Here is a 27,408-nt window from a genome sequence, read left to right as displayed (position 1 = left end):
CTTGATAGACTAGCTATGACCATATCGTACACTGAGTGGGGAGAAAACAATCCACATGCTTGATAGACTAGCTATGACCATACCGTACACTGTGTGGGGAGAAAACAATCCATATGCTTGGTAGACTAGCTATGACCATATCGTACACTGTGTGGGGAGAAAACAATACATATGCCTGGTAGACTAGCTATGACCATACCGTACACTGTGTGGGGAGAAAACAATACATATGCCTGGTAGACTAGCTATGACCATATCGGACACTGAGTGGGGAGAAAACAATCCACACACTTCATGTACTAGTTATAGCCATACCATGCACTATGCTGCGAAAACACAATCCACATGCTTGAAACACAAGCTATGACCATACACTGAGTGGGGAGAAAACAATCCACATGTAATAAATAATATATTAGTATCAATAATTCACAAAATTCAATTAGTGCACTCTGTATGCCAACATGCATATTGACGGTGTGAGATCCAACCCAACTAATATGATTCACTGGATGTTGCCAGCTCATAACCTATTTTAGATTATCTCATACAAAACTCAAAACCTTTTATCTAAAGATGTGCACAGTTTTTTTCGCACAATATTTCTAAACATATGACAAGATACGCCACCAAAACCAGATTCCTAAGTGTCATGGTTATGGTGTTATACTTGTTAACAATTGTCCAATTAATCCCACAAGAAAGGATTTCACGCCTTATACCTTGGAATCGAACCATGGTGTAGGGCGTGACGTACCCACGCTTGACCACTCGACTAACCATCTCCCCTCTATGTCATGACTCGAGAGACCTCAAGCAGCAAAGTGAATACGGGGTTATCGATTGTACAAGAGAAATAGACACGACCAATTACCTAATGACCAGGTCTGAATGTGTTCTTTTGACAGGAACAGCACCTAAGGGGCATATTTATCATTCACGACTGGGGAATTTTCTGGCGCAAGTTGGTTTCCTCACACCCATTATACTCGATCCTCAAATATGTTTCCATATCAGTTCTGAGCTATTTGTAGAATAATGGGCATCTCGTAGTCATTTCTTTGAAGAACTCTGCAAAATAGTTTAAATGAATATTTTGGTATATGGAACCGAACTGAATGTATAGTTTGACTCATGACCTACAAGAATGACATATAACCCTCCTACCTTCTGTGTCCCAAGTGATCTGCCTCACGAATTACGTATTGCTGTCTGAGGCAAAGGGAATTGACGTGATATTTATGCATGATTCAGAGCACCGTATGTCTCTCTTCAAAGCTTTAATGGCCAGTGTCTAGTGGTATCGCCCCTGCCCTGCCATTCTTCTATAATTGCAATCACTGATCATATTAATATTTAATATATTTCCAAATATTACCCGCCGTGATCTCTGACAAAACTCTAAAACAGAACACTGGTTGTCGATACTTTCATAAATTTGAATGCTTGCTGCTTGTGAAGAGATTATAGGTTCTACTGGGACAACCTGCTGCTGATTTGAAAGCTCATATTTTTTTGCTCAAAAATTTGTTTGTTTAGGGTTACAACAATCAAGGTTTTTGTAAAGCTTTCAAAACGTGTTGTGACTGACACGTGGGGGACATTTTAAATTTGACGCATCGGTGACCAAAATAATTTCCGATACACCTTCGTGTTAAGACTACTACAATATGTTTCCGTGTTTGTAAAAAAACGTATGATGTGCCCGTGCATGTGTTTGTGACACACTAATATTTATTGATCACATGTGTACGTTGTTTTAAGCATTTTGGTTAAGTGACTTACTTAACTTGCATGTATCACATATGTATCTGAGGCTTCATTTATTGTCTTTGATTCTGTAGCAGTGGCTTGTAAATAATCACGCCTGGACTGGTAAACAGGTGATTGATATTATGAGCATTAACAGTCACCTACCCTGACCTCTCAATCCAATATGTTGTCTAATACAGTGTTACTGGGCAAGCATCAGTACAACTATGAATAACCTTCAATAAACTTGTATTGTAAGTATTCATACAACGGTTGTGATATATATCCCCAACAAGCATACATTGAGGCAGGATCCCGATTGTTGGTTGGAGTCTCAGGTTCGTTCTACGTATTATTAGATGTGTTTGAGTGATTAGGCAATGAGTGATTAGCCAAATCATGAAACGCTCATGGTTTGAATATTTCTCTATACGCACATACACGTCGGGTTATTTTTCGTATAAAGTGACAAGTATTCAGTAGCCCTTTTTCTCTATTAAAACCTAAGGTAAAGTTAAATTTTCACCTATTTCTGTTGCCAAAATGTTATGGTTTCTAATAAAATGTAAGTGACAAAAACATTTGCCTTACTGTAAGAAATCTCTGCTAAAGGCCACTGGGATATTGTGACCCTGATCAGAACTAATGAGCGAGTCATCTATCACGCTTCCCGACAAACACGCTCATTCTGACCAAAAAGGTAAATGGTTCGTTTCTAACCGTATTCAACGAGACATAAAGCAAACTCACTAAAAGACTGTCAACCTGGATCAAATATTTATGATCACTGTCTCTGTCACTGTGATAATATTGGTTATTTTACGTCCACCACTCGGCGCCTGTTGCCTGTTTCATTTCCCTTTCAGCTCAAAACTGACTTAGTCGAAGCCAAATACATTGTTTGTGAGGTTCATGACGAAGAAAGTCGATTTCCTCCCTGAAGATCAGATCGGGAATCGATGAGGAGTATTTGATCAGATCGACTGAACTTCGAGTCTCGGAGGAACGTTTTCCAAAGATAACGTTATTATCAATTACTTGCACTCAAATACCACTGTGCAAGTTTAACTCGATTTCAGAGCAGGACAGTTAATAAAATTGCTTGTATGGCTGGGTAAACTTCTGTAGCATCAGTAGATAGATGTTCATCGGGGGCCAAGCCAAACCCACAACGCTGTACCTGTTGTCAATGAAAGCCTTTACAACTCTTGCTAAACGAGACATTTAATTATTCATCACAGGCGCAGTGTTTTACTGTGTCACAGCGGATTTGGGTTGGTTGGTTTATTGTCATGCAAATCAACAGCGTTTCACATATCCATAAAAATATTGAGAGTGTCAATTGTCTAAATAGAAATCTTATTGAATAATTGTTGGAACGGGAAAACGGGCAATTTCCGTGCTTCAATTTCAAGAGCGCTATTGCCCAGAGTGCATGTCAGTTTCCGGTCTGGCGCAGTAAGCGGATATTCCTGATTGGCGAATTCTCTCTTGTTTTCCGCTAATGTGAAATCACTTCGGGAGCGTATTGATCACAACACTAAAAAATAATATTTGCATGTCGCGTTTCAATTTGTCCCTGTTAAATGTAGAAGTGATATTACATGACGATGAGATTGGAAAGGATGACGGCAGAGTCAAATGATAGTTACAATTTTCTGATATTCAGAGTTGATAAGGTGAAGTAAAAGTCATTTTAAATGTTGATTGCAAATATAAAGCGATGTGTTTGAGTGTGAGTGTGTGGGTGTGTGTGTGTGTGTGTGTGTGTGTGTGTGTGTGTGTGTGTGTGTGTGTGTGTGTGTGTGTGTGTGTGTGTGTGTGTGTGTGTGTGTGTGTGTGTGTGTGTGTGTGTTGTGTGTGTTGGTGTTGGTGTGTGTGTGTGTGTTGGTGTTGGTGTTGGTGTTTGTGACATCACGGACCATCTTACCAAGGAGCGGCCAAGCGATCGAAACAGCGCTCATGCATTACACGTGATGCTGTCACTCCCATTCAATTGACATGATTTCATAACTTCATCGCGTCATTCAAAACTTGATTATATGTGAGTGGCTCTTGTCAGTAATATTTAATCTACAATCTTGTCTGTTCAATATGCCACTCTGGTTATACGATTTCCTGGTTATAGTTTAAAACATGGCAAATTAGTTAATCTTTTCGTAAAAGTTCCCACTTCTAAATCAACAAACTTCATCTCACTTCTTTACACAACCAACACAGAACATTTATCGAGTTCTTAAGAATAATGAACATGTGTGATGGTAATGATAACATCGTTTTACAAGCTTAAATAGATTGGCATTTGATGTTCAACCCTGGTTACAATGCAACACTTGTTATAACGCTAATGGAGCAATGCAGGGAGGACTGTATACCAAATAGACCTGTAACGAGCTGGGTTTTGTCGTTAACAATCTATACTGATCGCAAGAAACATTTCCGTGAGGATCCGGGTTAGAATTGGTCTTCAGCACCCGATGCTTGCACGAGGCGAGTAAGGGGCTCGCTGACTTAGTTGACAGCAAATTAACCTACCCATTCAGTGAGAATCATTCGTAATATAAAACCACTGGGTTGTTTTGTCGAGACTACATTACGGGCCCCCTTGTATTGCTGGAATATTGTGCGGTGCGGAAGTAAATGAGGAACAAATGCACTCAGGTGGCAATCAGTCCAAAGAGTCTCAACACAGGCAACTGGTCTGACAAATACAGCTCAGATCTACGATATTTGGCACATTGAAGACACATTGTATATCAAAGTTTTCATATACAGTGTATTGTGTATTGTATTCTTTGATTTAAGCAGCAATGCTGTTAATGTACTGAAGAAAGTATACACGGTGGCTGAAACTTATAGAAACCAGAAACTGTCATGTGATGGTGATGAGGTGTTTGATGCGGGTGACATAGCTGAAGTTTTTTACCTTAGCCTTGAAGTTTTCATCGTCCGGTATAAAACTAGTAATTATAACGTTTGGATCATTTTGTTTGCTGGGATTTTTTTTTTCTTATGTTGTTGTTGTCGTTTGGGTTTGTTTTTGTTTCTTTGTTTCTTTGTTTTTATTGTTTGTTGTTTTTTGTTGGTTTTTCCTTCTTTGTTTCGTGTTGTTTTGTTATTTATTTTGTTTTGTATTGTTTTTGAGGTTGTTTGTTGGCTTTTTTTTTCTTTTCTTTTTTTTGAGGGGTATTTTTATTTTGTATTTTGGGGGTTGGGGGCGTTGAGGGTGGTTGCTGCTTTTATTTTGTTTTAGGTGTGTTTTTATATATTTGTAAGTTTGGTCACATTCAACTGCTTACTTACTGTTGTCCGGTAGTATATTTATATTCAATGCCATTATGTTTCTGTCTCATAAGATAAATCCCACCATACGTCAACTGATTAGCGGATACCAAATTACTGAATAATTTGGAACTACCCTCCATGTACTTACAGATTAATCGGATATTACGCCTTGAAACATTACAAAATAATGCCATTGTCTGAACGCTAAATTATTCACTACGTTCAATATTTATTTTTATTGGTCCCTAAGGATTTCCGTGACAATGCAACGGTAATCTGGTCATCTGTATGTGGTAATGCTAGGTGTTACATCTCTCACCATCTGTCGCTGTTTCAGACTCATTGTTTCAAATCGCCATACGATTTAATGACCACGTGCTTCATAAAGTTGCCATGTCATGATTAAAGCAGCCATGCTCAATCCGCTTAATGGTCTGCTCTCATAGTACAGTGTATTGTTCGTAACGGACCGACTGTCGAGCACCCATCAAATAGGTTATGTTGTTACCCATGGTTTAATTCACGAACCCAGCATGTCGTAATGTATGAAAACATCTGACATGGTCTTCCAGAGTCACTCGTTCCTAGAGAACATCAAACGTTGGCAAACACCAATGGACGCAATAGTAATATTCCCTGGATGATGTGGGAATTATCACTGAATGATTTCCAACAAGACACCCCAATGTGTCTTCAGGTGAAGAGTAGGTGGAAATTGTCAGTTCTGGATGGTCACTGAGTGTGATCTGATGACTGCGTATGCGACAGTCTGTGTATGCCTCCAATGATATCAATTTCCATGTCGCTTACATCTCTTTGTACGGCAACTGACAAAGCACACCAATTAAAATTAAAAACGGAATTATCTATGAATATTGCATAATTCTAATGAGTCAAATCCATATTCTAAAGCTCAAAGTGATACTTCATTACCAATATTAATGGACGAGATTTTCATTCTCCCTCTACTATGGGGAACATACAGCAGAAGAAGGTTACAGTCACAATAGGATGTCATCAATCGCGATACCTTCTGATTTGGTGAACCCGTGAAGACACGGGTTAGAATTGATCTGCAGTACTGACTGACTGAGTTTGGATTTACGCCGCTTTACCAATTTTCCAGCAACATCACGGCGGGGGACACCAGAAATAGGCTTCACACACTATACCCATGTGGGGATTAGAACCTGGGTCTTCGGCGTGACGAGCCAACGCTTTAACCACTAGGCTACCCCACCGCCCCTGATCTTCAGTAACCAATGCTTGTTGTCAGGGGCAACTAACGGGATCGGGTGGTCAGGCTCGCTGACTTGGTTGACACTTGTCATCGTATCCCGATTGCGTAGATCGGTGCTTATGCTGTAATCACTGGATTGTCTGGTCCAGACTCGATTATTTACAGACAGCCGCCATATAGCTGGAATATTGCTGAGTGCGACGTAAAACTAAAATCCATCACGCACTCACTCTGATTTGGTGAACATAGGAATAACGAAAAAAGTTATTTACTCAGAATGAACCACTGCAGGACATTGCAATGAACAACCTTTCGATGTTCTTTAGGCGATATGTTACAACACATGTACACAAATAGTTGACGTACAAGACTATCCAAAACCATTGTAATTGAGGCAGTAGACTATCATTTGGTCGTTGGAAGGAAGAACGTTACTGAAGGTTCGTTTTAAGCATCACCCTTAGTGCATCAGCAACAATAACTGTTTCTATTCACCGCTCTGAAAAGTATAAAGTTTCGACCCAAACCACTCTTTAAGTTTAGTATGAGGGTTTTACACGTCCTCTTTATATTCATCACTCCCACATGTCGAGTACTAAAACTCTTAACCAGATATATAAAGAAATTGTACAGTCTTGAATCGAAGACATGTCGTGCATAATTCTTAGCTCTGCTCTCGCTAACGACTTCAGGACCAGTTTTGATCCATGTGGATACATTTGATAACGTAATGTTACTGGATTTTACATGATCAATACAATCAAATGTTGATCAAGATGTCTTAGTTAATAATTATCTATCCCAACGATATTGTAAAACTGAAAGCATGACTTGTCCAGGTTTCGAAAATCACCTCCAGTAAAATTTGATTTGATAAGTCATTCCTGTTTAATAAATACAATCAAAATTTTATGGGCTATTTTGAATTATTCCTGCCAGGCTTATTAGTACCGCAACGAGGACTCACCAAATTCTAGCGACTATTCAAATACGAATGCAATGATAGCCAGCATCTCACAGTCGTCAAATTAGAAAAGGAGCAATTTTCATGTATGATCAAGGATTAATTTTGGTCTTATGGTACGTAATGCAATCAACTGCGTTTGACAATTTATCATAGTTCATTGTCGTGGAATTGGTTCGTTTGTTCTTGAAGAATCTTCAGCCACGGTTATACATGTTTGACATTTTGTAGTTGGGAGCTGTATACGATGACTGACTGACTGAGTTTGGTTTTACGGCGCTGTTAGCAATATTCCAGCAACGACACCTCGGGGGACACCAGAAGTGGCTTCACACATTGTACCCATGTGGGATTCGAACCCGGGTCTTCGGCGTGACGAGCCAACGATTTAACCACTAGGCTACCTCAATGCCCCTGTAAAGCATGAATAGTTTAAGCATAAACAAATTGAAAACATTCAAATACATTAGTGAAAATTGTTTTAAACCACCTTTTTGGTATAATTTACATTCAAGAGGATTTTTTCCTATATTTTATGATTTGTGCAAAAGGCATATCTGTTTATTGCTTTTTCATGATACATCATAAGAATTTTAAAGCAACCTTCATCACGATTTTGTTGTGATTTTAAAACGTTCTGTAATGCCTAGGGCTGTAATCCTTTATTCATAAATGTCCCAAGGTTCAAATATCGGTGTATCTAAATTCACCTTTAAAATGTCCTGAGAGAAGGTTCTTTGTCCTGATATCAGAGCAAAGTCTTTGTCCGCATATTGATATTATAAAGGTCTCTTATTTACATGCCTGGAGTAACTTAAAGTAAATTTGCGAAAGCCTTTCACTGCTGGATTTGATTTCCTCCTATTTTATTTTCACACAGTTTTTTTTCAAAGATGGTATTGAAATGCTATTTTACAGGGATTTGAATAGTTCACACCTTTGTCGGTTCTCAAGGCTGCTGTAGAACGCTTACAAATTATTTACACATATTTTATCCAGTCATATGTCGACGTACTGTAAATACCCTCAAGCATTTTGCACTCAACGAATCTGAAGGAATCTGTTAATTGATCTGCATAGAACCTATGCTGTCTCTTATTATACCAACATCGTTAGTTTTGATTGTGATGTAATGGTCAATACAAGCCTGAAAGCTATAGAAAATGTTCTTAGAGTTTGGTATTAAAGTTTGTATTGATGTTAAAATATTCAGACGAGATACCTGCCATGATAATACAATAGTCGTATCAGATATATGACACATATACATAAATAAATCATGAGGATGTGTTAATGAATCACTATAAACACAGAGGATGATACCAGGTGTTCGCGCAAAGGTGAGCGTATCATAAACACAGTCAAAGGGTAGTTAATAGTTCCTCTGACAAAAATCGGGAAGGTATGGCACGAAATCAAACACAATTTTTATCACGAAACTGAAATCACGTCAAACTGTGAAATTTTCCCCACATATCTACATGAAAATTTTGGATAGTTTATAGTAGGTGATTGAATAACAGTTCCTCGAAACTAGGCTTTCCAGTGAAGAGCAAGAATTCCACAATATATGTATCAGTGCCCAAAGTGATGTCTGGCGATGCTCCCTGTTTGCCCTTTACACTGTTTGTACCCATGAAGATCCGGGTTAGAATTGAGGCCACTAACGTGATCGGGTAGTCAGGCTCGCTGACTTGATTGACACACGTCATCTTATCCCAAATGCGTAGACTGATGTGCATGCAGTTGATCACTGGATTGTCTTGTCCAGACACGATTAAGTACAGACTGGAATAGCTGGAATATTGCGTCGAGTTTGTTTGGTTTGGTTTTTTCACTTTTTCGTTCTTTCTTTTATTGTATTTTTCAGGGTTATCGTGGTTCTTTTTCATTTGAACAATTGATTGGCCTTTAGTATGAATTTTTGTAGGGTGTCACTGCTGAAGACAGATACTATGATCTTTTATAGCAAATCCCTGGTATCATCAATGTTTGATTTATAAACACATGCTTATGTGATAGTCAGAATCGTGAAAGCTGCTGCTTATAACATACATTTCTTATATTATTATGGAAAGGATTTTTAATTTTATGCACATAACATGGCCTAAAATCTAAGGGAATTCCACGGACCTGTTCTTATTATCTGCAGCAAAACGTACAAGAAAACATCAACACCTTGTATAAATATTTACATGTTAGAGTCTGAAACTGTGCGTGCATCAGTGGAAGTACTCATTTATTCGTTTGGTGTTACATATTTTTTCAGATCATATATTGCACGAAGCACGCAACTTTTAAAAGTGAGTGACATAGCTTTTTAAATGCTCTTTCAAGAAAGGGTAAAGAAAGATGCCATACAAAATAAACAAATGAATGCAAAGATAATATGTTTAGATAAAAATCCACTTTGCATTCCAATGTCAACAGTTCCATTTGAAAACACGGAAGATCATGAATTCTTTTCAACTAAAATGTTGGCATGAATACTTCTAGAAGATTGGTGGTGGTTATTAAGGTTTGTTCATCTAGTTGTGAGTATGTGCATAGGTGGGTGTGTTGCTCTTAAATCTGCATCATGTTACACCTGTTGTGCCTCGAACACCCGGTGTAGTAGTAGTAGTAGTAGTAGTAGTAGTAGTAGTAGTAGTAGTAGTAGTAGTCCGGCCATTGTTAGAACAAAAGTGCCGCAACGAATTTCGATCAGCACTTTATGATGCAAAGTTTAATTGGAACGGTATGAATCTTCTTCTTCAATGTCCGTTCGTCAAATACTTGATAACATCTGCAAATTCTTTATCATTTATTGAACAGTATTTGTGTGACATTTTCTGAATATGACTTCACTTTATTTGTGTCGCGCAATATACAAGCAGCTAAATCCCTTGGTGGTCTACATTTCACAGTTCTGAGATACAATCTAGCATGCTCTTCTGCGAAAATGTCAAAGAGCGTCGTATGACCCGTGCTAAAAACTTCTTTGATCAGAGTTACCACATGCACGGCCTAAGTAAGACGCGAACAATCTCAGACAAATGGAACATATTGTAAACCTGCCCCAGTGACCAAAATGATTTTTGACGCTGTTCGTTATTTTGTCTTGTACTATACGTTCCCATGTCGTGTTTGTGCATTAAAAATTGACTTGTTTTACCATATAAGTGTGACTAGTGGGCGTAATACGCATTCGCAAATACCTAGTATCATTACCATGCTTGTGATATATTTGGAATCGAACAACGGATATTTTTTGTGATCACTGAGAAGGGTTTTGTCGCTTTTATTGTCCGTTCAAGTACTGAATTCTGAATACGAAGTCAACAATCTGCTTCCTACGTATAACTATAATGCATCAACGTAGGGTGCTCCTTTATAGACAAGTCTCACAAAACAATTATACTCTAATTCAATTAGAGGAACCAACCTCCTTTATCTCGCTCAGTCGGGAACAGCACGCGGACGTTGTTAGCAACATCAGCAACAGCTCCTGTGCCACGGGACGGAGAAATCGTGCTGGTAAATGCTCTATCCAGCATTCTCATTACTACAAATTGCGATGACAGGAGTTCGCATAAGTTAACCCCTCTTACCCCTAGCGTTGTTGGCTTAAAATTCCACCGCCTTTGGAAATATAGAAAATAGAAAATAAAAATATCGAGCTCTTGGCACTTGGCTGGGAAAGCGTAAGTTCTCTTTTGGAAGAATACTTTTGGTGGTGGTAGTCGTAGTAGTGGGGGGAGGGGGTGGGGGAGGGTCTGTGGGGTTGTTATTGCCATTGTGGCTGTATTGCAGATTTATAAATATTTGGAAGCTATACACGTACACAATTATATTGATGACACATTTCCTCAAATTTCAGCTATTTTTTGGATTCCTTTGGCCTCTCGACATCTGTGATTAGTTTGTCAGTTAATTAGACATGAATTAGAATTATTTTCGGACCACGCGTCATTATCTCGCTGTTTGGCGTGGGAAGGGTTAAGGTGGGTTCCAAAGTACTACTCCTACTGAATGCACATTTTCCTCCTATAAATTATTCACCCGCTCCATGCATCTCTACCATACGAACACGAACCCCTCATTGTTCCTTGAAGCTTATGGGCCTATGGACTTGAGAAGGGTCCTTATACTACAACGCTAGATCCATGAGAAAACACTGACAAGCTTCCTCAGCATCCAATTTTCAGCCCAGCCTACAGGTGAGTCCGAAGCAGTAGATGTGTTTAAATATGTATGCACGTTCAAGAACAGTAAAACAAATTTAAGAGAATAATATATAAAGGAAAGTATAGGATGTTAGGCATGCAAGTAAAGAAATGAACGTTAGCGGGCATGGAATCCAGTTTGGTTTGTCAATTTTTTGTTTATTTGTTGTTGTTTTTATTGAAATACAGATTTCTAGCCGAAAATGTCTGATAATTTCATAAAGAAATACAATTTCTGTGCATAGATTACCATACATATCATAAGTGCCTCAGAATTAACTTTAATACTGTGTTTGTGAAATATAGTTTGTGTATAGCTTAATACAAACGATAAGCTTGGAAATGATTTGAAAGCTATCTCTAAATATTCTATCTGTGCAACTTAAGTATGATAATTTCATTCTGAGTATTTAAAATCAGCAAGAACGCGGTTTTTAATGACAAACAGTTTCAGCTGTTTCAAATATTAATTATCATTCCTGCTTAAATGAATTATTAAAATGTGGCGTCGCACTGGCAGATATCGTGGAAGGTTGCATCATAAGTAACGTTACATTCTGATGCTAGAACAGTCAGTTTAACAGCATAAAGCAACTGTTTGAAAAAAGTGTGAACAGTACGCAGCTGAAACATCGATTATTACGTACATGTTATATATATTTTACCAACTCTACCAAGTATGGATTTCATCATGCTAGCGGTTTAATAGGTGCCAAAACGTTTGCTGCCGGTCCCCGTTGGCAATAGTTGTAAAATATGTCATATCGGAACTTTTTGTAACGTCACATAACTTGTTGATAGTCGCCGCTGAATGTTCAAAGACATCAGTTTAGTTGAAATTTAACTTCTTAATATTTGATTAAATAGTTATTTGCCTTTAGTTTTGGTTTCTATTCGCACTCCGATACATGTGGACGCTGAAGATATTTTGTCATCTTGGCAAAGCTTTTAAATGTTTCGTGTTTCTTTTATTTAAACAAAACCTCAGAGACAACATAATTCTATTTAGCAATCTATCAAAATAATGTGCCAAGAACATTTTCACAGGTATTTGAAACGTAGCTTTTAGTTTTAGACCCGAAACGCCGACAAATGAATTTTTATTTATCATGATATCGTTAAGCATGGCCCATGTGTTGTAAACCGGTATCACAAAATAGAAAAGATTGGGTTACGTAATGTTATCCAATCTTGGGGTTCGTAATTACAAACGGCTTTATAAGTTATTGATCTGCAATACTATTCCCGAATTTAAAGCTTTTTAACCGATCCTGACATTTCTACATCTGTTTAACAGGAACATTTATGTTTGAAACATCTCCTTTTGAAACCCTAAGTTTTTTAAAATGTGTAGGGTATCGCGTTCATTTAAACTTAATAGATGACGGGTTTAATACAAATTCACATCTCGTTCCTCTTCATCCAAAAATGTTGTTGTATATGTGAATTCGTGAATTTGACTCAGATTTAAGTAAGTTGAAATTTAGGACAAATCCTGAAGTGGAACCGATTGCGTTGCTCTACAAGTAGGATTTCATTGCATTTCAGAGTAACAGCCTATAAATCTTTCCTATAGGCCTGTTCATTTATGCCTATTGCTCACTGTAATGACAGAACTGGATGTAGGCGAATGTGATTACCGAACACTCAAAAGTACACTTTTGTTCATTTTAGTCCAGTAACTTGTCATACTGCAAAAGATTGGACTCACTGAACTTGATAAAAGAGATACCACGGCTCGATATTATTACCCGCTTTTAGTAATATGGGGTTCAATCGTATCTTGTTTAAGACATGTTTTAGACACATGTTTTAGACACATGTTTTAGACACATGTTTTGCAACGTTAGTTTAAAAGAGATAGTATATCCCTTAAATTTTGATCTTCAAAACGTCTATGCTTTTGCCCCTAATTAATGACACTTTTTCCGTGTTGCACCATTGAAATGATATTTGACAGAAATGTTTCCATGGGCCACGATAATCCAACACAATGGCATACTTACCCCTTGTTGCGTGACGTCATTACCTTGTCAGAAAGGGAACACAAAGTCATTTTCATTTTCTCATCTACGAAATTGTTTGAAATGTCCTGAGCCTAACGTAGACGAAAGTTTGTTTTTGCGAAACCTTTGGTTGTGGACATTGCACGATGCCATTAAAGAATATCTACAAAGAATAATTGAGGCTTCCAATTACCATGTTTCGCGGTGTCAAGTCGGGGGAATATCAGGCGTCCGTAACCTTCGGAAAACGTGAAAAGTGAGGAATGTGAATTGATCAAGCACATGTACTTGCAGCAGAGGGCTTAACACCAAAATATGACTATGATGCTGGGGAAGCCAATATCTTGCTATGCCACCATAGAAATGTAGGTAGCAGTTTTTTAGCGTCGAAGAGGGAGGCTTGAAGAGGAGCTCCGATCCTGGAAGCCCATACTACACTTCATTATCAGAGAAAGTATGAATGAAGAAAGTATCAGCCAGTCTGCATCCAAATCACCTGGCATCTGATAATAAAATCACCAGGCACAACCTGTCTCTGTATGATGCTGATCCAGAAAGGTTCTTGCAACGATTTGTAAATATTGATGAACACGGGTTTACAACAGCATCACCACCACTGCAGAAGGCAGGGACTGTCCCATAACCTAGAAGGATTAAGGACTCGGGGTTCTTAGAAGCCGGGGGTTTCATTCTGGTGGAGTATCTGCCAAAAGCCGTCGGCCGTTGGAGGCGTTCCTCTCCATTAATAAAGATATAAACAGAACCCATTTCGACCCGGACGATGATGTCATGGCATCAAATTTTGAACAACGACAAAAAGGACGAAACTAGAATAAAATCCCTCCAACTGTTGCAGTTTATCAGCGTGGATTAAGTTTATAAATGTATAACTCTATTATCTAAAGGAAAATCTTTTTATATGAGGATCAGAAAGTATCAGCCGTAAATCGGACTCAAGGTATACGAGCGGGGGAAAACCTATTTTTAGGTGTGCATCTGTTACGTACCATTGATAATGTTAGTTAATGCATGGGCAGTTGAGGAAAAACACGTAAACCTAGTGTGTGGAAATCTGGTCTGTAAATGCAGAAAACATTTATTGTGACGAACCCGTAATTATGCGACAGCTCGCGAGTGACATAAGACGCATTTTATTTGCTGGTGCTCCTGAAGTGGTTAATCAATAATCATTAAACGACTACTCAGCTCTTAGTCGTGTGCCCATTTCCTTACCGGAATCGGCGTTATATCTAGTACCTCATGTGAACATGAGACATTCTGTGCAATGAAGGCAATTTCTAAATTGGTTTACATCAGATTATTACCTTAGCAGACCTAGAAAGTGTAGTTTTAACGGCTTAATTCAAACTTGATATAACGGCACTTGTCACGCTCCCTAGCTTCCATTGTATAGCTTGTTGCAACCCTCATACTGAGGTGAAACCAAATCCAAACAGATGATAGTGATGATGATTCATTTGTTCAACATAATATGAAAATCAATTTACTGTTTTGTTAACTGAAAAAAGCACCTACTCTTTAGCTTTGGCTAAAATACGAAGGATTTTTTAATTCAAACACGACGTTATGTTTGGCACAAGCGGATCAAGGAGAGAAGTACAGTGCTGCCCATCCCCCCTTTTACACTTGTGAAACGTTTATACATTGTCATACATGGTATTCGGTATACTAGAATGTGTATTTTACGACAATTATTTCATATTGGTAGTATGTTCCGTCATCAATGACAAGATTTCGAAAAGCCACTCTATATTCCTAAACGTTGTATACGCGCTTATTAAACATCACACGTTAACATCATACATGTTGTACTGACTGAGTTTGGTTTTACGCCGCTTTTAGCAATATTCCAGCAACATCACGGCGGGGGACACCAGAAATGGGCTTCACACATTGTACCCATGTGGGGATTCGAACCCGTGTCTTCGGCGTGACGAGCCAACGCTTTAACCACTAGGCTACCCCACCGCCCCTCATACATTTTGTAAACCTCATATAAAAATCACACATGTTAAGAATAGCATCACATTCTGTTGTGACCAATGAGTCTTGCTTTATCCTCCTAATGATATAATCATTATGTAAGCCATATGGAACAAGATTTAAACTATGTTAATTTCGGTCATCAAATTTTGTTGCAAACATACATGCACAAAGATAGCAGTTTGGAACAAGATATTCCGCCTGTGGCCATATGCATATTGGCACTGTGTACATTGTACCACAGTCTATAGCAATAAGGTATTATTTCATGCCTAAGTCCATAACAATTCTCTGGGGTATCTGCCCTGCCATTGTATCAAAGCCAGTGCTCTATATTGAATTTACATCGAATAGCGTTTACCGAGAAATGTACATAGCACCGCTCTTCGACAACTAAGGGCATTGAATTGAGTATGACACAGCTGGCGAGTGGATGACGGTGGATGAAATCTCATCTGCGTCAGGAATAAATGGGAATATGAAGATTGAAATGACTGGAAATGACAGACAGCAATATCATGGCTTTAACCCCTGATCAGCCCCATCCAGAAACGGACCATGTGGCTCTGACCATTTGTTCGCTTTTTTGTTCTAATGGAATCAGGTGTGGTTTAAATAGACTTTTTCTGTGATTAAAGGACAGCGTTGAAAAAGCATGGGTCAGCTGAGGTGATGTGAATGAGGTTTAACGTCGAGTTCAAGATTATTGCATGTAAACTACGACGGTCCGGACTTATATGTACAAATGCATGACTGTTTGATAGTGTTGAAACATGCAAACGGATTTTACTGACTCCGAACCTACCGTTGTTCTGTTATCACATAAATACCGAGCGCCAGGGTAACAAGTACAACCTTTGAACGTTATTTACTCTGACGCACCATACACCAACTTTCCACTTTCCGAGCAGGAACATAAATTAAAACAAGGTTAAAAACTCATCTTCTGTACCATCTCAAATGTCCGGAATATCTGGTATTGATATTACGCCACTTAGTACGTAGCGTATCATAGTTATATCTAGTGTGACGTAATTACATGTTACATAGTAGTTTATCCAATGGGCATTGAGTGAGTGTGTTTAGTTGTACGCCGCTTTAAGCAATATTCCAGCAATATTATGGCGAGGGAAACCAGACAAAGGCTTCACACATTGTGCCCATTTGGGAAATCGAACCCGGGTCTTCGGCGTTCAATGGTATCGGTCCAAATTAGCGTCGTTATACTGCAACTTTAGATCCTTCTTGACGTTAGGTCATCCTACATACTTTCTTCTTGACGTTACGAAATACTGCTGCAATTATGTTTCCTTCCTTCTTGACGTTCAGTCATACTACTGCAATTGTAGTTCCTTCTTGACGTTAGGCCATACTACTGCAATTGCATTTCCTTCTTGGCGTTAGGCCATACTACTGCAATTGTAGTTCCTTCTTGACGTTAGGCCATACTACTGCAATTACGATTCCTTCTTGACGTTATGCCATTCTACTGCAATGATAGTTCCTTCTTAACGGTAAGTCATACTATTGAAATTGAATTCCCATCAGAAGCAGCCTAGCTCACACACACATGATTCACACGCCAAGCTAAAATAGGTGAATCACACGCCCATTTCCCAAACGAAACCAACAAGCCCGGCTCACAAACGACTCATACGCCCCACTTAAACTCTAGACCCCCACGCACACGAAATGGCTAATACGCCCTATTAATTATTTGGTAAATGACAGGAAGATGTGTGGTTATGAAAATGGACATGACGGCAGTTATAATTTCTGTTATCGTGTAAAATGTATCATCTTTAATAACCGCAGAATTAATAGCATCTGACATCAGGGAAATCTTAAATACGAATATGTTTCGCGAAGATCTGACTTTCAATTACAACGACATTTAAGTTAAGTAGCTCTCAATCAATTTCAATATTTATTTCACACATAAAAGATCGATTTTTTCGGAATTGTCCTAAGCCCGATCTGCACGTAGTTGAGAATGAAGTGAATAATCAGATGGGCCATTATCCTCCACAGGAGATAAAGTTTCAACCCTTGTACTACGCTGTCGACGGGTTAATGTTGCCCTCTGCAACGAAGCTAATACGAAAATTACAGTACGTGTTTTGGATTGGTTGCTGTATAAAACATGCATGTGATACCACGCTATTAGTATCAAATACTCTTTCGTCGCACCTTCCATTTCACCCGTAATGAAATTTATGTGAAATGGTTTACGTGATCCTGTATGGCAACGTGGCGAAGGTCTCAGCGAGGTGGGAATTATAAATGGTCGTACGCCAATAACACCAGCGATGGGGCCAGCATGACTATCACGTACTGCTTCTCATCCCTAGTGTCACTTAAATGCATGGAGACATACCAGAATATCAATCGATATTCAACCCAATCAGAAAGAACGCAATTGAGCTTTTGACAAAGATCTGTGTGTGTCGTTTTAACGTTAACGACCTATTAGTGAGTAGGGTCCTGCTGTGATGCTCCTGGCTGAGGTTGAAAGGTTTCACGAGGTCTTGAAGACAAGTAAACTGTTGGTCCATTAGACAGTTAACAGCTATTATTTAATCCACATTTGAGTGAGTGAGTGCGTTTAGTTTTACACCGCACTCAGCAATATTCCAGCTATATGGCAGCGGTTTGTAAATAATCGAGTCTGGACCAGACAATCTAGTGATCAACAGCATGAGCATCGATCTACTCAGTTGGGATACGATCACATATGTCAACCAAGTCAGCGAACCTGACCACCCGATCCCGTTAGTCTTCAGTTGCGACAACTATGGGTTACTGAAGATCAATTCTAACCGGATCCTCACGGGTTAATCCACATTTGAACGCAAATCCGAGGATATATTAGTAACATGTAGGTGTACCTGGGTGTATTTAGTCATTGCATCTTTCTTGTTATATTCGGCAGGAATACCTTGTGAACATAAGGACAACTCACATTAACTACCTTTGTTGCGATTCAGAACGACTAAAACCTTTCAGATTGTACAAATATGTCTTCAATGTAAATGTATGGCTCTGGGGGCTATTTAAGATATATATTATTGCATCAGTGGCCATCTGAAATTTGACTATGACTGTTAAGTCTGCACTCAATGCTCTTGTCCAAACCTACATTATTGTTAAGAACGTTTGATCAATTACCTTTTGAAGTCGTGCTCAATGGTGTGATTTACATGAGGCATTTCAGGTCGTAAAACGAGACTTATTTCTATTGATCCGCAAAAGAATGTTTCTGTCACATGAAAACAATTTTAATCTTTTTTTTTCTCAGTGCTAACGATATTGCACAAGATCACGTTAATGTATGGATGTCGTCGAGTGAGTGAGTCAGTGATTGAGTATGCTTTTACCCCGCTTTTAGCAATATTCTAGCAATATCACGGCCGGGGACACCAGAAACGGGCTTCACACTTTGTGCCCATGTGGGGAATCGAACCCGGGTCTTCGACGTGCCGAGCCAACGCTTTGACTACTAGGCTACCCATCGGCCTTTAAATGGCGTCGAGCTATAAGAATGAAATACGCACAGCAGGAGCACTGTTGTAGGGCGTTATGAAACAAACATCTAAGTTAACCTTCAAACAAACGTGTCAGTGGCGGTATTTCAGGTCATACTTACCCTTTTCGAGAGCACCTGGTGTCATACTTAGATTCGGTGATCCGTCAAACACTATTTTGCCTTTTTGGCAGATAAACGAGACCTTTTACTGAAATGTTTTTTGACGCCGTACAGTGGATTCTTCTTTTAGCAGACATGATTTGTTATTATGGATTAGGTTTTGGAATGTTTTATATACTAAGGCAGTGTGTAAACGGAGGCATTTCGTGTGTATTCTTCCATGCTACAAAGTGTAATATTTGCTTCAAAGCATTCTTTCTAGCATTAGAAAATGTCAAAACGAATACCAGCGAATCGGCAAGGAGAAACAGCAATTTGGTTGGCATATTGAGTGCACAAAGAGCAGGTTAAGTTACATATGATATGAATCTTCTACATATGTAAAAAAGACGCTGTCGCATTATCTGAATGAAACATAACCTACTTTTGTATCTGAAAGTCATATTCTCTTTTCAAATAAACCATTGACAGGTGAAATTTAAATGTTCTAAGAAAGAAAAACAACTCAAATTCTCAAAAATACATCTGGTGACCAAACAGCGTATATGCCAAACTGTCGTAACAAAATCAGTTAACATCCGCAGTTTATACTCTTGTGACAACGTCCCAAGTCTATTGGATAGATGGTCTGCTCGGAGATCGGAAGGTCAGGTGTTCGATTCCCTGGCCGCGTCATAGAAAACGATGTCAAAAGATGGTACTTGTTTCCCTGTCGGCGGTTGGACATCAGTTCCATAGATAAAGACAGGCTCGTCAGAACACTGTGTCTGCGTGCAGTATTCATATAAAAATTGCATCTTGGAACATGTATCTCAAACCGGCACACGTGCATGTCTCCATATAAATGGAACAATATAAAACGCGACGTCAAGCCCCATTTCCTGACACTCTTTCACGGCATCTTGGAACATGTACAATTTATGCAACCCTAACGCATTTCGTCAAATTCAACTGAAACTTGGTCCCTTGTTACACGCATGGTACACGTGTGTGTGTCTCGTTGCACACCCGTGTGACACGGAACTCAAACGCGCTGCACACCCGTTGCACATGCGTGGCACATGCGTGTTACACGCGTTCTGAACGCGTTCAAGGGGAATGAACTTTTAGTGTATCTCAAGCCGGCATACGTGCTTATCTCTAAATGACACAATATAAAACGGGACTCGTTCACAACGTCTTGGAACATGTATCACAAACCGACATACGTCCATGTCTCCATACAAATGATGCAATATAAATCGCGACGTTAAGCCCAATTTCATGTCACTCGTTCATCATTTGTGTTGTTGATAACGCGGACCTTGAATTCCGTAACGACGTTGACCTAACGGAGATACTTGGTCGTGCATATGGTAGAAGTATCTAGACCGTGTTGAAGCGGTTGATGCAAGTTGTATCTGCAGTTACACTCGGGTAGATTCTTCCAGGTTTTATGTAATAGATAGTTTACGTTGATCGAGTTAAGGAAAATATATGAACGTGTTATACTAGGAAAGATTCACCCGCAATTCTACATTGCTAATTTAGGTACCACCGCTTCTGTCATATATAACTACATCACAGTAGATGATGATGATGATGATGATGATGAAAAGGCGGAGGAGGAGGACATTACGTCAATACGTTTTTCAAAATTTAAGCAATTATTTCCCATTGATTGTGTACATATTGTACAAAATTCTTGCCATAAAATTTTGCTTTCAACGTACAATCTGGATGCCACGTACTTGTCAGCAAAGTATGGGTTAGCAGTGGTGCATTCGTGATGTACTTTGTATGTCCCTATGTTATATATGGCTCTGTTATATGCGTTTATGAATCACATGCGAATACTGATGATATCAGGAGTTTGTGAAAAGGTGAGCACATCCTGCCCCACCGGTGCCAGCTGTCACTTATGTAAAGGCAAACTGATAACTCACCTAAAAGTTGAGTTCAGTGAAGAAAAAGAATGTATTTTTTTAATTGTGTAAAGGATTATGGTTAAGTTTCATGATGGGGATTTGCTGGATCCAGACAAAGGTCTGCACAGATAGTTATGGAGATTTGGAACCTAACACAAAAGAGGAATGGGCATATCGTCACGATTAAAACCATACTGATGCATGGTTTGAGCAGATCAACATTTATTTCTCAGTTTAAAAACTGGCATAAAATGCTGAGTAAAATGCTTTCACATCACGTGTACCCAGTCCTTTCATCAATCTGGTGATCTTTGATGATAATGGATGTGCTTTTCAGGCCGTGTAAGCTTGAACAACTATCCATGAAACTATGGATGAAACATCCGCAGAAACAAGACTCTGGCTATGCATAAAATTCATTTTCTTTACTGTACCAATTGACATCGAGCACTGACTGAACGAACTTATCAAAATGAGTTCATAACGTTTACACGTATTATTATCATTGTCTCTTTGCATTATTGTTGCAGTTACCAGAATGCCTGAGTGGAACCGAATGTTGGCGTACACGGTCGCCGTTGCTGCTTTGGCGCAGTGTCTAATCTCCACGACAGACTCCACGGAAACACGTGCTGCATTCTGGGACAACGCTGCCGGAAGACAGCCCTATAAGAAGCGCGACATGCACACCCTCAATGCGCTGCTGTCACCACCAGATCGGTGTGTTGTCCTTATATATGATTAACAGTTAACATTTAGAGTGTGAGCGAGTACCTCTTTGGCCAATGGTTTTATAGTTCCGTGATAAAGTCTTTGAACTGCATTTAGAAGTCATGCTCACAATGACAAGAATTTATGGATGTCAATTTCTTTATTTTGAGGAACATTCCGTTTTGGAGTATATTCTTACTCCTTCATCAGGTGAAACATTCAGTTTCGGAGAATATTCTTACATCGGGTGAAACATTCCGTTTTAATCGGGTGAAACATTCAGTTTCGGAGTATATATTCTTCGGAGTATAGTCCTTCATCGGGTTAAACATTCAGTTTCGGAGTATATTCTTACTCGGGTTCATCAGTTTGAAACACTCCGTTTCGGATTGAAACATTATTCTTACACTTTAATCAGGTGAAACATTCATCGGGTTAAACATTCCGTTTCGGAGTATATTCTTACTCCTTCATTCCGTTTCGGAGTATATTCTTACTCCTTCATCGGGTGAAACATTCCGTTTCAGAGTATATTCTTACTCCTTCATCGGGTGAAACATTCCGTTTCGGAGTATATTCTTACTCCTTCATCGGGTGAAACATTCCGTTTCAGAGTATATTCTTACTCCTTCATCGGGTGAAATATTCCGTTTCGGAGTATAATCTTACTCCTCCATCAGCTGAATCTTCAAAATTCAACATATTCCAAAACGTCGTGTAACTCAACATAGAGTAGTTGAAATTAATAAATTCTTGCCTTCAGTTAAGTCATGTCAATGTGGCCAGCATTTAATCGAGTCTCGGCCTGGCAATACAGTGGCTGACTGCGTGAGCACCGACCCTCAGTACAATGACACACAGTCAGACCTGATCTCCTCCAGAATCACTACCCGGTGGTATCCATTTCCTGACTGACCCACTTTTCACCTAACACTGCGATTGTAAACATGATTATTTCAGAAGCAACCTTGTACTCAGAAAGAGTGCAACACTTAATGTTATCTCTGAAAGCCATTGAAGAGTAACCAGACAGATGTATATACTAGTACATGTACACTTACATATGTGTGTTGTTTTCGCGAAAACCAGGTGTCATCACTAGTTCTAAGTGATCCATTCATATACTTTTCATAGCTATTTTCCACAGAAATCTGTTTCTGAGGATGGTCAAGAATGTGAATTCTCTTGCACTGACGTTCTATATATATATTTACATGTAGTCAAGGATTCAGGTCTATGAATTACTACCTAAACAGGAAAGCATCTTTAACTCAAAGTCATCTAGACTATTACAAATTTAACTAGTTATCGGTAATAAGGGATAGGAGATGTTACTCATTTCGCGAACACTTGGCATCACCACTGGCTTTGTGTTTTCAATGATCAGTTCATATTGTGTTCGTCACTATTTACCATTTTCGTGCAATGTAATCTGTTTGGGCAGATATTTTAGTCTAACTATTCTTTACCGTTTACATGTGACTTCCCCGATAGGAAACGTAAGGAAATGCAACTTCAACCATGTAAGCAACGCTCCAGCTGCATTTAAAGTTAAAGCTGTAAATACATTTTAAGCGCTTGTTGAAGTTCAGCAGCATCAGTTTGTGCGCGAATGAAGTGACTTCTTAAGTAAAGAAAATCTTTAAATTGACAACCTTCTGCTCATAGTTCATTGGAATAACGATCTGAAGTAAAATGGTCATTTCTGTCTCCCATTGCCCGTTTAACATTGTGGCGAACACCATCCGTACGCTAACAACTTAAAGACTGCTCTAATACCTTTCAAACGTGTGCCTGACACCCTATATACGTTCTTATTACTCATTTTATGTCAGGTAATTGTCAATTCATCTCTGATTTCAATCCCTTATGTGTATTTATATTTTTAAGTATTTTTACATAACATATTAAACGCTTTAAAAATAAAATTGCAAATTATCTTCTAAAGATAAATCCGTGATGTATTTTGTATTCAATAAATCGGCCTTGATCGATACAAATTCCGTAATAATACCATAAACATTATTCCCGTATTTAGCAAGGAACCACATTTCCGGAAGCCTTGAATAACACAAGTTGGACGGCACTGTTGCTGACTAATCTTTATCGCTAACACCGGCTCCGTGGTGTAGAGCTCAGACCGTCTGTGCAACAGCGGAACGCCGAAGGTTCGATCTCCAGGCTATCATACCAAATTACCCTGTCTGGAGCTCAGTATCAGGGGAATAAAAGTATGTAGTCGCGCATGTAGTTACACAACTGATAAAGCAAGCGTTACAATGATCGCGACCAGGGCGCGTAATGTTCGCGTCACTTCCGCGGCCTTTGATACTAAAATGCGAAAACTGCCGCATTAACAAACGTCTCCTTTCGCGTCCATTGAGTGAACGGTTTTCGAGGGGAATTGGTTTCAACTCGTAGTAAAAGTCTATGTTAAAAACCATTTTGTTCTTTTTTTCTAACAGGTCTGACGTAACCGTGGATGAAGTGGCAGATCTGATATCACACGTCCCCGCTATGGCCAAAGCACTAGTGGAACGCTTCGTGGATAGAGACGGTACATAAAAACAATACCCTATAGCATCCATTCCACTTTTTGGCTATTTCATGCCGCAATTACTTTAAGGACATGTTTTTTTAAAACTGTAAACTTCGAGTACAATAACATTTCTTTGTAATATTTGGGGGATAGAGGGGGAGTGAATGCTGATATCTGTTTCAATAACACTCGGGTTGATTGATATATGTATTGATTGATTGGTTGGTTGGTTGGTTGGTTGGTTGACCGGAAAAGGTAATCTGTAAGTTCCATCCCATTTATGCTTCTGGGCCTGTGTTGTTATTGCGGTTATGATTACAGACTTCACAAGGTATTTTTAAATTTATTGCAAATGACGTTTAGGATAAATGGCGACATCATGTGCCCATTGAAGAAGCACGACTGTTTACCGGAAATTTGAATTCTCAATTTCAGGATTATTAAGATGTAAAATATGTTTTACTGAGAAAATGAACATAAAACATTATGTCTTGAAAACAAGTTTAGATGCAAATGAAGCATTTATAAGCGGGGATTATACTCGTTCTGTCTCTTAGTGGATGTTAGAAATAACAGTAAAAAGAAATTGGCGTTACAACAGCCTCATCAAACAACAGGTGGGCTTCATTTGCAAAAGGTACCACCGAATCACCCGGTTATAAGTGCGTGAATATAGATTTACGCCGTTATTAGCACTATTAAAGCAATATCACTAAGGGGATACACAAAATGGGTTCCGCGCATTTTACTCAAGTGGGATATCGACCCCAAGGAGTTTGTGGGACGTACAAACGCGTCGAATATGACAAGGTCTAATAGGTTGGTAGAAAGTGCCCAACTCTTTCTAATTACAGAGCATATCTTGTCATGAACCTAAGTAATTAGAAATATGTAATAAGTAATATTTTGAAATCAGCGAGATTTTTAAACAGCTACTTCCAACAACAAAACACAAAAAGCATTTGTTATCAAAGAAAGCCTTCTATCGATGCCTCCGCCAGAATTATTCCATTGCCAAACCACAAATCAAAGTGACATAACTCCTCTGTCAACTTACTAATATTGTTGAGTATTTAAGCTTTTTATCATTTTTTATTCATCTCGAGACATGTCTTCATTTCAGGAGACGGACTAATAAGTGACGAAGAACTGATGGATCTTTGGAAATGACACGTCACGTGATGCGGATATATCAACTTGTGACGTCACTATGTACATTCAGAGAAAATATGTAAAGTCACAAGATAACCGATGGACTTTATGTAATGAAAATACCATCGAGTTTGGATGTCATCAAATTGTCTCATCTTTTCCGAGAAAATCCTGCTCATTTTAATCGCTTTAAAAAGCAGTGTTTCCATATTCAGTAAAACGATATTTCGTGCATCTAATATATGATGCTTATCGGAATGCATTACATTGCTTTATCGAAACTCAGAATCTAATTCTATACATAAAGTTCAAATTCCATACGATTCATTCCAACACATGCCTGTTCGATGATAAGTAACCACACTAAGTCATTTGATGGTACCTTCAGAATTAACTATAACTATTTGTAGTGAAAACAAGAATAAAGAAATTTGGTCGATATTTAATGTTACTTTGTTTTAATATTAAATATTGTAAATAATGTTATTTTATGCTAAACACCCTCGTTGACAACCATTCATACACATATTCTTATGACATAGTTTGAATCGCATATCGGGCTCTTGCACACCAATCAACGCTGCAAACATATATGAATCTCGTTTTCTCCCTGAAGTCTTTTCTGTTCAGATCTGTGCCCAGTCATTTGGCAATAAGGACCTGGGAATGGTATTGACAAAACCATTTGCAATATCAAAAGAAAGCTTTACTGCAAACAGATTCCACTAAACGATTCCAACTATTTCATAAACATGTGTAATACTATATAAATCACTTATATATAGTGATGATACATTATTTCCACAAAAAGGTTAGCGTTTCCTTCTGGAGCACCCATCAAAACACATGCAAAGGCAAGTCAACTGATTAACTGTAAACGTCACATAATTTAGGTCGTTCATGCTCCAATTTGAAAATGTTCTTCGGAAATCTTTTTGACTTGAATGATGAAGAGGAACACATTTTATGGATAGGCAACTTCTTCGATCCTAACATCGTTATCAAACAAAGATACACAACAATATATTTGGACAAGGAGAATATATACATGAAAGGTATTTGAGTTTATACAATTGAAGAGATTGATGTACAGTGTCAAGACATCACTGATGCTTGTTGTGATACATATAACGATTGAATGATTGACATCTGCTTGATAGGATCGACACCGAAACGTCGCATCCATTGCATTTAAGAAGTTGTCTATCCAGTGTTTTTCTTTATCATACCAACATCTAAATACCACTTAAAGAAGCCTTGAACGATGTAACCACGTTAAAACACAGTTTCAGAAAGAGTCTCATGACACTGTGTTTGATCTACTGCGGAGAGCATTTCCGACTGTTACTCAGACATTGTGACATGTAAAACCCAGGGGGCAGAGCTTTTGGGAATTTACTCGACGTAAGGCAAACCTTGCCACAGAATAATCAGTGATGATTTTTTAGCCGAAACAGGTTCTACTTGGGGTAATGCGCAGAATTAAGGAATCGTTTATCAAATGCCACAGTGACTTCAGAATACGGTTTATTTAACAGTGATCATGATGGCGTATGTTAATTATTCTTCATGAATTAAATGCGCACCACTCTGAGTATCAATGTACAATACATTTAATTTCTTGTGGCCGAATTCATCCAGAGGGTTAGTGTAATTTCCCAAATGTTTAAAATAGTAAATACATCAAATCGCTGGAATCCTAAACCCGTTCCAGCAAGAAACCACTGTCCCAAACAAATCTGCAACTCATTCATTCCTGAACAAATACAAGTGCAATATTTTCTAAACAAGATATGCCTAAATCTCATCGGATCAAAGCGCGATTGGAATTGGAAAATGGTAAAACCTTAACATGATAGAAACGAAAAAACAGATACATTGTGCCAGTTAAATTATAGACAGTTTTGTCATCAGTGGTTGGCTGGCAACCAAATACAAAACATATGATTGTATAATATTTCTGTTCATAACTTTTTCGTTTGCCAAAAGGAATTATG

At 38.6% G+C, this 27,408-nt stretch overlaps 2 protein-coding genes across 2 annotated transcripts in view; one reads left to right on the top strand and one right to left on the bottom strand.

Annotated features, from left to right (window-relative positions):
• The window catches only part of LOC124291241, a 59,289-nt gene that overhangs the window by 18,385 nt on the left and 13,496 nt on the right, over window positions 1–27,408 (bottom strand). The gene's annotated exons all lie outside the window — the stretch shown is intronic.
• LOC124291242 lies at window positions 11,290–25,852 on the top strand. Its single transcript, XM_046728184.1, has 4 exons — window positions 11,290–11,440; window positions 21,540–21,729; window positions 24,186–24,277; window positions 25,383–25,852. Exons 2-4 carry the CDS (start codon window positions 21,548–21,550, stop codon window positions 25,427–25,429), a joined length of 321 nt encoding a protein of 106 aa, XP_046584140.1. The 5' UTR covers window positions 11,290–11,440; window positions 21,540–21,547; the 3' UTR covers window positions 25,430–25,852.

This window comes from Haliotis rubra, unplaced genomic scaffold (assembly GCF_003918875.1).
Source record: "Haliotis rubra isolate DU_JTF1 unplaced genomic scaffold, ASM391887v1 Scf487, whole genome shotgun sequence".
NCBI classification, from domain to species: Eukaryota; Metazoa; Mollusca; class Gastropoda; order Lepetellida; family Haliotidae; genus Haliotis; species Haliotis rubra.
This window is presented reverse-complemented; position numbering and strand designations above follow the sequence as displayed.